The sequence below is a fragment of the Ixodes scapularis genome, unplaced genomic scaffold (genome assembly GCF_016920785.2).
Source record: "Ixodes scapularis isolate PalLabHiFi unplaced genomic scaffold, ASM1692078v2 PGA_scaffold1__304_contigs__length_218370807, whole genome shotgun sequence".
Lineage (NCBI taxonomy): Eukaryota > Metazoa > Arthropoda > Arachnida > Ixodida > Ixodidae > Ixodes > Ixodes scapularis.
This window is the reverse complement of record NW_024609846.1, coordinates 203,415,496-203,430,119: the sequence shown is the minus strand read 5'-3', so window position 1 is coordinate 203,430,119 and position 14,624 is coordinate 203,415,496. Positions and strand designations below refer to the sequence as shown.

At 45.2% G+C, this 14,624-nt stretch overlaps 1 protein-coding gene and 1 pseudogene across 1 annotated transcript; both read right to left on the bottom strand.

Moving 5' to 3' along the window:
* Window positions 1-563: 563 nt before the first annotated feature.
* Window positions 564-9,350, bottom strand: LOC8051918 (annotated as a pseudogene).
* A 1,144-nt stretch (window positions 9,351-10,494) lies between these two features.
* Window positions 10,495-13,963, bottom strand: LOC120849405 (THAP domain-containing protein 11-like). Its single transcript, XM_040221613.1, has 4 exons — window positions 13,631-13,963; window positions 13,156-13,294; window positions 10,887-11,235; window positions 10,495-10,693 (listed from the first exon to the last, which is right to left on the bottom strand). The coding sequence occupies exons 1-4, from the start codon at window positions 13,961-13,963 to the stop codon at window positions 10,495-10,497; spliced, it is 1,020 nt and encodes a 339-aa protein (XP_040077547.1).
* Window positions 13,964-14,624: the final 661 nt, after the last annotated feature.

The following is a 14,624-nucleotide window of genomic DNA, read 5'->3' as shown; positions in this document are numbered from 1 at the left end:
GGCAACAATGTGAAAGCCTCAAGCTAGCTGATAATGCAAGTGTCTAGTGCAGTTTACTAGAAGTATTTTGTCTTGTATAGCACAATAAACAAGAGGCAAACTGTATTTATACTGAACGGGAATGGACAAATTTGCAAATATCACAACTTGCGTTAGATTGACTTTTGCATAAATTAACCAAGTTCTCAACTTCTTCAAACAGGTGCTGCTGCAATTCACGATGTCGCAGCATGCCCACTACAAGAGAGTGTGTGTGCTGCCAGGAACAAGGCAAAGTCAAAGACAAGGCTGGGAGCCTAGACTGTGTAACCAGGCACCACCTCTTTGCCCTGTACTGCCTTAACCGGGACGTCCTGAATCTGGAATACACCAGGCTAAGGGTGTCCCGACCTCTGAGGGTCAGAAGCTTGCAACACATGAATGCGTATGTAAATTCATACAATTCCTTTTTATTAGGCATTTCACCAATAATCTCGAAGAACAGCTACACAACAGGAGACACATGCCTTGATGCAACATATTTACATTGGTTCTCAAAACCTACTGAAATTCAAATGCTTTGCTTAACAAAGACCGTTGAAGACACACAGGTCATGCATGTAAAGCTGCAACGGAAAAAGAGTAGCACAAGTGACCAACGACCGGAGTGGCAAAATCGCGACACGCGGCGCTTTTGTTCCCGAGCGCGCCGATACGAGAGTGCCAGTCATGTTGCATGTTTGAACGCGGGGGGTGGCTGGCAGAAAGTTGAGGGATAAGAGAGCTCTTAAGATGCGGGCTTTATGATGGGCAGCTTTCTGGCGGCCGCCCCCGCGTTGCGACATGGAACACGACTGTCACTCTCGTTATCGGCACGCACGGGAACAATAGCGCCGCGTATCGTGATTTTGCCGCTCCGGTCGTCGGTCACTTGTGCTACTCTTTTTCCGTTGCAGCTGTACAGTGGTCAGCAAACTTATTCGGAGGGTACGAACCACGGCTTATCACCCGACAACGCCATCCTGGCGGCAGCCGAAGAAAGACTATGAATACTTAGGGGTAACTATAAAAAAAAAGCTTAAGTGGGACGAACATATCAGTAATATTTCAAAAGCTATGCTTCCTACGCAGAAAATTAAAGGGATGCCCCCCAAATGTCAAACTTTAAGTATATCGTTCTCCAGTCTGACCAGTCCTCGAGTACTCTATCGTGTGGGATCCATACTTCATTAGAGACATCACTGGGGTGGAGTGGATCCAGCGTCTTGCTCCTAGGTTGTATCTCATCAGACTATTGGTCATCATCATCCGTAACAAATATGCTCAAGCAGCTGGAACTGAGCCCTCTCCACTTGCACCACCAAGTCGCCAGGTTAAGGTTCCTCTATTTACTATCGCATAACAGTGCTGGCCGACGAAGTGAACAGTAATTATTTCCAGCGCTGCACAGATCAACAAGATTAAACCACTCTAAAGTAATACGCCCATACTTTGCCAGAACAAAACTTTTTAAAACTCTTTTTTCTTTCAAACAGAATTGAACAGTGGAACTTGAGTGTCTGCTAGTGTCACACTTGTTGTAACCCTTTCCTGCTTGGCTCTGCTGCCTGCAGTATCTGCAAATAAATAAATAAAATAAATAAATGACATGGGGGGCAATGGAACAACCCCAGCAAAGGGGGGGGGGGGGGGGGGCGCCTCGCTCAAGGCTGAAATCGCAGCTGGACTGGCAACAATGCAGCAGTATGGTCGGCGGGCTACCTAGTCTCATTGCCATTTGCTCAATACCACCTGCCATGTTTTTCGAACACTGCTACAACGGTCTAGCAGCCTCCCCTGCTTCGATTGTTGCATTGCCCACGTCGTAGAGCCTTTTTTTTTCGGTTGCATGTTAATTTTTATCCTGAGGATAAACGTGCTGCATCGTTCGATCGCCACTACCAGCATCTCAGAGCGACGTCAACGGGAATAAAGGTAGGAGACTACATACGCGCAGAAGAAAGAAGCTCGCCGTGGCTTTCATTCGTATTAGCACCCCTTTGGGCACCTGGTAGTGGCGATCGAACGATGCAGCATGTTCACCCTCATGATGAGGATGACCGTATATTCAAATATACACATCCCAATGAAAATGCAACTAGGAAGACCGGTCTTGTTGTGGTCTCCTGATGTGCAGCATACTTGTTAGTGCATTCCTAGTTATGTGACTAAATCTGATACTCTGTTATGTTATCCTTGCAGACAGTACAGACACACAGCCTACTGCCAGTTCGTGTGGTGGGTCTATGGCAAACTCGAAAAGGAAAATAGGGTCCCCCTTCTCAGCTGTGTGGTGACCAGGGTGCGGGAGGAGTTCCCGGCTCCAAAAGGCACAACCTACAAAGGCTTTGCAGAGTGCTGTTCTTGAAGAGCTGCTCACATTCTGCACATTAAAACATCCTATGCGTCTACTTTCCTGTGAGGCACTTGGGATCTACAGATAGAGCTTGGTAAATAATGGGGCTGAAAATATGATTCCACCTCAACAAGTCTGCACTGTGGCACCTATTCTCCACTTCACAATAACTTGGCGAACTGTGGAGGCTGCCACCCCGCGACCCAATAAGTGCACCAGAGCAAGGCACGTGACAACACTCTGCGGGCGAGGCCACGAGGGCCTTGTTACCGCCACAGCAACAGCGCCATCCGCAACCAAAAGTAGTTCTAGGCTTCTTTTTATTTAAACAGCAATTGAACTCAGGTGCCTCAATATCTAACGAGAAGATATAAAGAATAAATAGTTGCAAATTTACGAGTTCCAATTATATTTAAGTAAAAAAAAAGGTGATGTCGCATCCCCACCCGCTCCCAATTTTTTTCTCTTGTAGCGCCTGCGATCGGAGCCGTGTAATCGGCCATTTCCACTCAAAACAGTGCACTGTCATTAACACCCATCACAGATTCGCGGCTAAATTGAGCGTATGGTTGTCTCGAGGACCGTTTTCAAAATGCTTGCTATTCTAGCCGACGGAAATGTTGCTGTGGCGGACTTTCATACGAAGCTGGTTTGTTTCGGAGCAGACAACTCTTGGCTAGCAGACGACAGCCTGTTCCTCAGGGCCTTGCGCCTCACATTTGGCGTAGTGACACGAATGCTCCCATGACGTCGGGTTAGGTGCCTTGCTCCGACGCTCTTACTGGGTTGCGGGGCCCCAGCCTCTACAGTTCGCCAAGTTATAATGGAACGGAGTACAGCATGGCATCTCAGATGCTTATGCTAAGCCCTGTGTTACAGTGAGTGTGCAATAAAGCTATCACTATTTGACATGTCTCACAATTGTATACAAAGACCAAATTTTCTTCCAGTAGGTTAATTAAACAGAAAACAAACAAAAACATCCACAGCATTTGCACTTTACCTAATCCTCAGCAGTTGAAGCGTGAGCGGTGCTTTTGCAATCAGGGAGTTCTTGTCGGGGCGTTCGAAGTTGCTCGATAACGGCGGGGGAGCATCTGTGGCGTTGGCCTCTTGCGCTGCTTTGTAGGAGGAGTAGCGCCTGTTTAGGTGCAGCGTCTCCTCCATGAGTTCTCGAACATAAGCTGTAATGGGAGCTGCATGTTAGCAGCTGAGACTCCTGCTTTGTTAGACATGCTCACCATATGCAGGGTCCCTTCATTGGAGCAACAGTTGCTCGCTTTGTCTGTTTGGGTAACTTCATTGAGTATCGCTTCTTGCCATCTTTCGTGGTGGCTTGCGGATTGTTACCATTTTCATCAAAAAGAAGTGCTGCAACGTATGTCCTGAAAAGTTCAAGCTCCAGTAAGCGCCTGCAGACATCCGGCAGATTTTCATACCTTGCTTGCATACTCCGATAAGTGAAATGAGTTGACTTGGGAGCAAAATGTATTAGTCCGCTGTGGTAGCACTCAGTCGAGTAGGTCTACGCCGACGTCGACAAACGCGGCACATCCTTCAGGAGTGGCTTGGCTAGCACAATGGTCTTTAGCTTGTCGTGTGCAGGAAGCCCTGGGTGAAATATAATATTTTACACTCAATCCCACCATTGAAACAATAACTGAAGACATAAGATGCCACCTTTATGCAACCAAATGAAAGATTGGTTACTCCATTAGGATGAATAAAAAAGTACCATCAGGTCAAGCACCCACCTATAAATTAACGGGAAATACCCTAGAACTGATTGAAACATTTATAAGTGCCACGCATCTAAAAACAAATGCTGGTGCAGGATTTTGGCTGTATTCATGTCGGTCAATGCATGGTCACTTCAGATGTTCGGAGATGTGAGAATAGTTTGCACCTCTGCTCAGCCAGGTAGGCAGGCAGCCAACATCGTTGTCTACCTCACCTCAATATATACCAGTGTGTGAGAAACACTTCATGTCAAAACTCGTTTTACGAATTGAAACTGGATTGAGGTGATTTGTTCATGACCAAATGGAATAGAAGGAAAAAAAAAGCCATGAATAAAGGAAGACAAATATAACTCAAACATGTGCTAACTTTCACTTGATTTAGTACAGAAATATTTTTCGTCAGGCACAATTTGTCATCTACTCGGGCTTTACCTATGGGAAGTCAGGAGGCATGCATAAAAAATGCCTTTATATTATCCCTTTCTTTTTTGCCATAGGACCTCTGATGAACTTCGCCAAGTGTCACTTTTGTTTGTACGACAATGTGGCCCGCCGAGTTGATATGGACAGCTATTTGGTGCTTTTGTGCCCTATTATTGAAACAACTTGAACACTGCCGACCTGGTCATAACTTAGTGGCACCTCATACACAACATTCTCGGCACAGGAAGTAAAGTATGTAGCATGCTTCTTAGACCAGTGAAAATGGGTTTGCCTTGTTAACAACTCGGTCTACCGTTGGTTTTGCACAGTTTTTACAAAGTAAAGCAACATCAAGTCGCCCAGCTTCTGGCCCTTGTAGATAACAATACTGACCTGGAGAACAATGTTTTTTTTTTTTTTTTCACAAGTACCCCTGTCCAACAGATGCCCCATGGAGCAGTGTGGCAGACAGTGCAATAAATACAATATTGTGTATGATGTAAACCCTACACAAAACGTGTTTATGCACAAGCAGAACATAATAATTTGATCAATCTAAAGAGAGGAAAGAAAACAAATATATTTAGCGCTGTGACAGCGGCGGTGATTGGTTTCTAAAGTGCAGGGGCAGCGAATCGCCCCTTCCTGTGGCAGTGCCTCAGCACTGCAGTAGCACGCTATGAGCACAGGCAAGACGGACGGCACACCTGCTACTTTGTACGACTTTGGTACCAAGGCAAGCGCAACATGAAAGCGAAGTTCGTCCTCACTCTCTGAAATCACGCAACCAGCGAGCGGCGGTAAGAGGAGCGATCCCACTCTAGCCAAGCACACAGTTGGCTCTGAACTTTTGAAAGGACTGTACATTCCGATTGAAATGTTACGGGCAAAGACAGGTATTAACTGTGGCGGGCGAGGTAGCACAAGACGCAAGTAGATGACAAACTGTGCTTGATCTAAAACCTTTCTGAAATGAATCCGTTAAAAACTAACGCAACTGCCCGTCCTATATGCCCGTCTTTCATATGCATGTTTGAGTTGTTTATTTGAGAACTGCTGTGAACTGTGGTTGACCTACCCTCAGAGAGCCCCTTTTTCCTGCCCAAGTGTCCGTGTTGACATCTGGGGTAGATAGCGTCAGCGTGCTCGTGCACATCAGCCACATGTGCTACCAGGGACGTCCACTTTGGGAGAATTTCCTCCGGGGCTCCATCGCTCCATTCAGCACACCAGTACAAGCGCTTGACGATAGGTTCCACCCAGTCTCGCAGTGCGCTGAGAGACTTCAGCTTCCCAGCTGTAACTAGGCGTTTTTTGATGCCTAGTAAAGAGGAAACGATTTCTCTTGCTAAATGCCAAGCTTAGAGTAAAAGACACTACCAGAAACACTGTGAACTCTCCTTTTTTCAACACCAATTTTTTATATGAACTAGCCCCATTGGCATAAGAATAAAGGTAGGACACCCTTTATGATCAGTAAAGGGTTTGATTTGGTAACAGTGCCGCAAAAAGAAGACCTATACTTGGAAAAATATGGTAATTCTACCGCGAATCGACATGTTTGATTGGCATATAAAGAAGCCTAACATAAAACTGTGACATTCCAAGTGTGTGAGTTTTGTTGCTTAACTTGACTGACAACAGACGGTTCTGCAGACCCTAGATATGTCTTTACGGACACCCATTTGAGAACCACTGCTTCCTTTGAACATATGGTTCTGTCATTTCGCAAAAATTGGAGGGGTGCTTTATTTCTGATAGTAATTCTCCAAGACGAACAGTTCCATCCACGGGCACCAAAGGATGCCCTGGGATCAACGTTAATGCGGTGGCATATACCAATCACCATAGCACTACTTGCAGCGATACAATTGACCCGAGTCATTTTGTAGCAACTTTTGGGGCAGCCATACGTCCATTATGGAGCAGCAAAGAGTGCTTTTGGGGCACAAGCACACACTTCATTTTTATTCATACCACTACAAATTTTATGTGTTAAGATTTGTGTGTTGGCATATCCAGCTAAAAAACATGCGTGCTTTGCCTTCGCACTTCTGTGCAACAGTAGGCTTGAGTTCCTAAAAAACGCAGATCTAGCTGTTCAGTCACACATAGAAGCACCAGGCATGGCAACAAGATGCTGATCGATGAAGGACAGTATGGTCTGCTGTGTATCGTCATTAGGTATGAAATAAAATGTAAACCGAATAGTATATTCCACTAACATGTTAGAATAATCGTAGACACACAAATGAATGTTCCATTTAGGTTCTAAAGGTTACTATAAAACAAAAATTATGAATACAAAATAAAAGATATCTTATCATTAAATTACGAAAATTAACGGAGTCCAAATAAAAATAAACCTATAGAGCAGTTCATATAAATTTTCTTGCGAGCATCGTCACTAAGTCCGGAATTTGGATAAGACATCGCAAGAATACTGCAGCCTATCATAAGTAATTGCCGCAGTGTAATTCAGGAATTTCTACTGTAACTAAGAGCTGTTACATTAACACTCATGAAGTTCCTTTTCTTAATATACGCGACACTTACGTGAACGTCCCACTCTAGAGGGATGCTTTCTCTGTACCACTCCGATGGACTGCGGCAAAGCAAGATGAGCGAATTTACCATACTCACTTTGCTGCAGCTGCTTCACTGCAGTACACAAGAGCGCAGTGAGAAGCACACTCAACAAAGCTAACTTTCACACCAGTGACTACTAAAAACATAAAAGATATTGCAAAAATTCCAAGTACTATCAGTGTTTGACACTGACAGAGAGATAAAATAGGATATACCTCATTTGCGGCTAAAATGAAAAGTTCTGAAAATTGTAGTATTAAAGCGAAATCAAATTTTGGTGCAATGTTGGCGCCAGTTTCTCACGTTTGAGCTAAATGTAGGAGGATGCAGCAGGTTTAGCCCTTCGGCAAAGCTCGACGCAAATGGCGCAGCAATCGGATCACTGTACTTAGAGCAAATTAAATTCTGCAGCGATCAGTGCAAGTATGGTTAACTTAGTCATCGTCCATATGATTGCAACACACTAAGGCTCTCATGTTTATACTAGCAACAGGCAGCACTAGAAGGGGTTTGTAACAGATTACTCTGGATGTTGATGGAGGCGTTATTTGCCAACCCAGAGACCAACATTACTACACCCCTCGGTTGGGAAACTCACCTTGAAACTCGGACTGCTCGCGTCCACCGGGACCGAAGTAAATACGATAACAGCACCACCCTTCAGCGGTGGGTCAAAACATGAGTTAATTTATATTGCTACTGTGAAATGGCACTGCAAGATGGCACCACTTGCCCTTGTGCAACTCGACCTGAACTAAGACGTGAAGATGTGCAGTTCACAGAGTGGCCGCAGCGGGAGAAATGGCGGCGTTGCGATCGCCTCTAGTTCGGTTCTCGAGTATGCATCGAAGCCATATTTTCAAAGTAGGCTTTTTTTTGTTTGGCAGTTTTCCAACTGAGTTGTTCTAGTAACGTTGCCAAAGAGGTATGTATGGGTTACCTTTTGCAAAATGCCAGCAATCAAACATGTGTCGGATCTGTGGATGGTCTTTGGAGAGGAAAGATTTGATCATGCTGTGCCGGTCTGTTATGATGCTCTCCACAATCAGTCCATTGGCTTCAAAAACCACAAGGGTTCTTTTGAGTCCCTCCAGCTCCATGGCCCAGCTGCCCTTTGTCTCGTTGGACTGCATAAAAATAAAATGTATTGTGCCATCACATTGCAAGTCTAAGCACCCAAGACTGAAGCAGGTAAAGCTGATGAGACCAGATGAAAGACATCTTGAAATGTGTTGTCACATCCATTAAATTTAATTCCCTTGAGAAAATGGGTTCTGATGTTGTGACATACTAACAGCTTTAGAACATGCATAAGAGTGCACTGCACCTGCACTGTTTCGACGTGCAGAACATTGTTTTTTTGGACGTCAATTACGGTGTACGATCCATACTTGGCACAGTGGCCAGGAGAGTCTGAGCGGCCATCAGCAGAAAGCACCAGCTTTCGCCCAGCAGCCTCCTCAAACAGCTGGGTCTGTTGCCTGTTCCACACCTAGCAGTTGCAAGGAAAAACAGATGTTTGTAGGCTCTGTTTATTTGCTAATCATTGCATTGTATACTGCAAGATAGCTAACACATTGTATACTGTAAGATAGCTAACAGCTGACATTTCACTTCTTTAAACCTTGATTTTATCCCACGTTGGTGCAACCACTGGCACATCGTTAAAAGTAAACAAATTTAAACACATGACCATCAGCCGCAAAGTTAACAAATTGAATAATGAGCAAAATCTTTTAATCTGCAACCTCACATGTAGCTTACATATGAAGTATGCATGTTATTTATGCCAATTATATGCTTGGCTATTAATGTCTAACTTCACATGGAGGTTGCATGAAGTGTGCACTTTATTTCGAACGCCAATCACATGCTTGTTTATCTGAATTGTAATTTCTCCCAAACCTCCTCAACACTGAAACCTTTTCTTTCTAAAACACTATACCAACCAAACTCAAGTACGCTTTGCCGCCTGGGGTTCTAACAGAGGGACACTTGCCAGTGCCTTGAAGCTGTACAAAATAGATCCATGGCTTTTATTCTCCCTAATTATCATTACAACTCAGGTGTGCTATGAAACTTGGCTTATCAGTACCTAGTCTCTCTTTATGCCCCACGCTTTCTCAGTTGTGTTCATTTCAGAAAATGTATTCTCACAATTCAACCCTAAACACCGAACTCTAAAGACTCACAATTATATTCCACAGGTGAATATAATTCATGCTCAACCCTATGGTGGGTGGTTTTCAGAACATTGGATGTTTAGGGTCATAAACCCCTATGAAGATCTCTATTGGCGACCGCTACTGCCGCAAAATTGTAACAGACATCTGCCATGTTTATTTTCCCATTCAAAGTAAATAAGTGTTATGGTTGAATAAACGCAACGTTTTGTGGCTAGGGCTCTCTATTAATTATGTACTGCCCTTGCCTCATTGTTGTCAATGAATCCCATCAAGGACAATTTTTCTAGGAATGGGAGGTATCTACCGTAGAATACCGCACATCCGCCCATTCCACATTAAGCGCCCATATCCAAATTTTTAAGATCTGAGAAAATATGCACAGTACATTTATATGTAAAACTGATGACCGGAAAAAGCGCCGATCCCCCATTTTATCGTTATTATCTCTATATTTTGAGTGGGCGCTTGCCCGGTATTTTACGGTATATTATTGAGGCACAATTTTTAGGTATTAATGAGGCAAAACTGCACACGGCTGTATCTAATTGTAGTGTATCTTCAAACCTTTTGAAGTTTGTCAATCGTGAAACATGGTAGTACGATGCTTTCAGTCGCGAGAGCATATATAAAACTCCCTTCACACAATCGCGTTTCCACTGTCACACTGTGCTAGGTTCAGATGCATTCATTGTAAGAGGATTACAATAATTATAAAATGGATGCATCCAACCACAGCACAGTGCAAGACATCACCCAAACGCACCTGCAAGGGGGTTTTAAACGAATATATTCACTATATAAGTGCCATTACTTTAGCCCTGGAGCCAAACGTGTTTGGCTCCAGGGGGAATGTCGAGATGGTAGAGACAGATTCTGACGTCTATGTGGCCACAATCTGCAATGAACAGCTATGTACTCGCTTGGACCCATGAGAGAAAACCCAGTCTAGAAGTAAATGACAGCTCCAAATATATCATACCCGTCTAATGGCTGGCAAAAGAAAGAGGACTGGATGTTGAAGTATGTCCTGTTCGAGAAGCAGGGCACACCCATTTTGTTGAGGAGCCTCAGGACTTTTTTCACCACGCTTCCGGAGAACAGGGTGGCTGCGGCGAGCAGTATGCTCCCCAGAGGCCTCCTGTGCACACATGGCTGGCTACTTTAGACAAGCTCATGGCCATTAGCACATGTGCGTTACACAAAAAGGCCCCTTGACTTTTTTCCTTGAGGTGCGCATGAGGGCAGTGCACTTTGGGCACCTCATCAGGAGCTCGTCCAGACACGACTCAAAAGTGATAAACTTTCGTTCAGAGATGTAGTCCACAACACCACCACCGGTGCTTGTATTGTCCTGAAAAGCTGTGTTGACCTGGTCATCCCTGGTAATCAGAATAGAAAAAGAAACAATGATTGTAAAATAACCTCACTCCTAAAGATGGGCAGAAGGATGGTCCAATTTGTTCATATCATATTGGTAACACCCCAATGCATAGCACACAAATACAGAAATAAAAATAGAAGGTGAGTGTCACCCTTGCCACTGAAGAGAATGTGCAGCTGGCAGATACCCACCTTAGGCTGTTGTCCGACAACATCATCCGAAAGCTGGCGTCGGAGGGGCGGTAGCTGACGTCTGCTTCCACATGTTTCGGTTGAAGCTCTTTTAGGGAGTCCCCATCCACATCTTCCAAGTCGTCTTGACTGTGTTCTTCCTCAACAACTGTCGGTGGCTCTGGTGGTTGAGGCGGATCTGGTGGCACTAGCGGCAGCGATGGTGATGTTAGCAATTGCTTCTGCACGTTAGGCAACGTCCAGTCTAATTGAGCCTGGGGGACGTGGTTCGGTGATGAACACTGTGGTGTCACGACGACCGGATTTGTCTGAGTGTGCCTGGATGGCGTTTCAGGGGTAACTTGTATGCCTGTAAGTGTTATTATAATGTAGTACAACAAAATTGACAACATTTGTGGAAGAGCAACGCTGTATGCACAACATTAGCCGGCTTGATTGTAAGTTGGTTTAAAAACAATGTAGCGATCACACCGAACAGGAATTAATCTTTCATGCTGAATGACGGGACATCAAATGAGTCTATGGTCACATTCCAAGGTTCTGCTTTTGCGTGCTAGTCAAAGCTACAACTGTATGGCAGCTATGCGTGTACATTTAGCTTTTCAATGCTGAATGACAATGAAAGAAATATGTTGGCACCCCAGTTCGCTGACAACCAAAAACTAAACAGGACGGGACTCTTGCCTCCTGAATCTCAAGACTGAATACTGAGTGTCGGACAGCTAAAACGAACACACATTAAAAATACATAACTATATTTCAAGATGTGATTTAGCTATACTGAGTTAGCTATACTGAGGGACGGTTCGCAACTTCGAAAAGAGCATTCCTACGCACCACAAAGTAGAGTGCAAAAGTAATATTTTTAAAATAACTGTTTTGTGCGTAAATATTGCACAACATTCGAGATGTGTACTGCAGAGAATGATTTGCAACGAAAGGAATTAAATATCTGAAGTTTATGTTTTTATTGGCATATGTAAATGCATGTGGTTTGGTGAAAACGCGTACATCCGCTGGCAACACGGCTGCAGCGCTCAGTTCTTCTGTATCATTTCGTTCCCATAATGGCCGAATCATGTGCATCGCTGCTTTCCTCACCGAGTCGCTTCAGAACGTCCCTTCGCAAAGGCACGTTTGGGCGTCAGGCGCGAGCGGTCGTGATGAATGTCTACTTTCAAATTCGGCAGGAGACTCCGGCCGCGTCGTACCACAAATGCGTTGTAAACAAGAAAGCGTCCGGGCCACTACAATTCACTGATACACGGCGAAATCAGGACACCCCTTTACCTACCGACCACATTGAACGCCGAGAAGATAGTGAAAAGGACTACGCCTCGAGCCCTGGTATATCCAGACATTACAAGGAAACATCAACGGCCGCGTCATCGGGCACCTGGCAATGTTTACTTACATCTCGAAACTATGCCAAAATGCCAAACAGGTGGAAAGCTCGGACACAGACGGCAGCGGCAAGAATACGTACTGACATTCCCTATGATTAAATTTCAAAACGTGAAAGGACTCCTTTTAAACCTGCAGCAGACGATACCGTTGATACACCTGTAGCAGACGAAATACTCGACGAACGCGGGCGGCGTGGACGACCAGCGGCGCAGCGGAGTGATACAAAAGTGCAGGCAAGATCGCGTGACCGATTGCCGGCGTGTGATTGGCTCCGGTCACACGTAGCTTTGGCTGCGCTCGGACGGAAGCTGAAACGAAGTATAGCTATAACTGGAGCCGGCAGAGGTAGATTTTATAGAATAGAAACACAACTGGCGCGGCCAATAGCTTTGTTCGGACTTATATTTCAGTTGGCTGCTGGTTTCTTCCTTAGGTACACTAAATGCACTTAGCTGGCACTTATTTTTTTTTTTTTGCATGACTTTCAGGTGGGTTTTTGAAATAATAGTTGCTGATGGCAGTGTCAGAGGTATGCTTTCACGTCATGGATATAGCAACTCACACTGTCATCTGTTTAGCATTGCCCCTTGCTAGAATTGCTCTTTGTGGGTATACATACACTCGTTTTTGTGGAGGCCAGATGTCTGCGTAATCACACTCCGAAGACGAGGAGGAGCTTGGTCAGCATTTTTGGTGCAGGAAGCTGTTCACAGCAAATAAAAGAGAATGTACTATATCAGAATAAAACAAGTTTTCACAGATTCAGTCGGCAGGACTACTACACAATACAAGGAGGTGGAAGAGAAGTGAAGTTTCAATGCATACACACACAAGCTCAAACAAGGATCTTCTGTCACAGTACTCGTTTCCTTTATTGGATCATGTCGAGCCTTGGGGCTTTGCTCAGTGTAGGCAGCGAAAGAGGTTGATGCGTTGAGCACCACTTCAGTTGTCTCAGTGACCGTGGCTTGTGGCGGTTCTTTGAGCAGTTCGTCAATTATCTAGAAATCATAAAAGTAAACATTTTTCAATCTGGAACACTACAAACACTGAGAGCTAAAGTAATACAAGGTGACTGCCCCCGGCTCTGTAATCAGTTATATCCAGTGATTTATATACTCCCTTTCCAACACTCTCCCAGGTTTAGTTCAACATCCCCCTGGGAAAAGTACACAGATGATTACACTTCCCTGCCCCAGGAAAATTTGTGACACACCTCAAAGTCATAATCACGAATAAGGCGCGAAACACACGAAACACGCCACTGACTCGGTGGACACTGGACGCACTGGACGCTAGTACAAGCAAAATATCTCAGTCGCTGCGAGAACACCCACCTCTTCGCGTCGCCGTTTCTCCTCGACGCCGCTCAGTTGCGCTTGCTTGCGCTTCCGCGTGAACAACGACGGCACCACGCCGGGTTTCAGAAAAACATGCTTCACCGGCAGCCCAAGACTTCGCAGAACTGCTGGGCTCCTCACGTAGTCCTCCTCTGCGAAGTGGTCCGTACATAGACAGTCGCCTTTGGCGGGCACCCACGTTGGTTGGGAGGGGCGGGCGACGCGAATCCATAGTTTCCGCAGTGTGGGATCGGATGGAAATGTATGCATAGGCCTTCCGCTGTACCACACGCTGTATGAACAGCCCTGTGCGGCACAGTTCCGCGGCATAAGTCCCGAAACACCAGTACCAGACGCTCTGAGAACAGCCGCCGAGCGAAAAACCAAAGCGAGCACCAACGAGGAGAATGCGTGGAGTCACCAGGGGCGCTGGGGACTCGGAGAATGCGCACGTCAGTTCCGCTATGCCTGCTCTCAGAAGGACTGGCTCGCGCCGGCGGCTTCCGGCCAAGGATTCGCTCATAATTCAAAGAAATACAATAATCCGGGCACCATCCGTCTGATTGAATATCGTTTTTAGGTACAGTACCATCCCGTGAAGCCTGTTCGGGCAATATTTATGAGATTTCAAATATCGCTTCAGCATCCCTTTAAGCTCAAACTAAAAGGATGTATAGGTTGATTGAAATAACCAGGTTTGACCTCAAATGATCCGTAGAAATCGGCGCCTGCAAGTAGTAATATAAATTTTTCGTCAAAGGTGTAATGCACAGGTCGTTTTTTTTTTCCGCTGCAAAATTTGCTGCAAAAAATAGGGCCAAGAAACTTGCCAAGGTCACCGGTGGGCGGCGAAGTAGATGACTGAGTCGAGCGGCGGAGCGCGTTTGGTGCACGTATTGATAGAGTACGCTACCTCCTCATCAAGACTACTCGCGACGACCGTGATCTACTAAAATGAACATAGACATTTTGTGGCCTACCTTTAGTTTAA

Bases quoted from the DNA above. Each gene is read 5' to 3' on its own strand.
- LOC120849405 (XM_040221613.1), bottom strand. From the start codon at position 13,963: ATGCCGCGGAACTGTGCCGCACAGGGCTGTTCATACAGCGTGTGGTAC. The intron at 11,236-13,155 runs GTACTGTGACAG...TAACACTTACAG, and splicing joins TGATCCAATAAAGGAAACGA to GCATACAAGTTACCCCTGAA. The intron at 10,694-10,886 runs GTGGGTATCTGC...TCTGATTACCAG, and splicing joins TTGTCGGACAACAGCCTAAG to GGATGACCAGGTCAACACAG.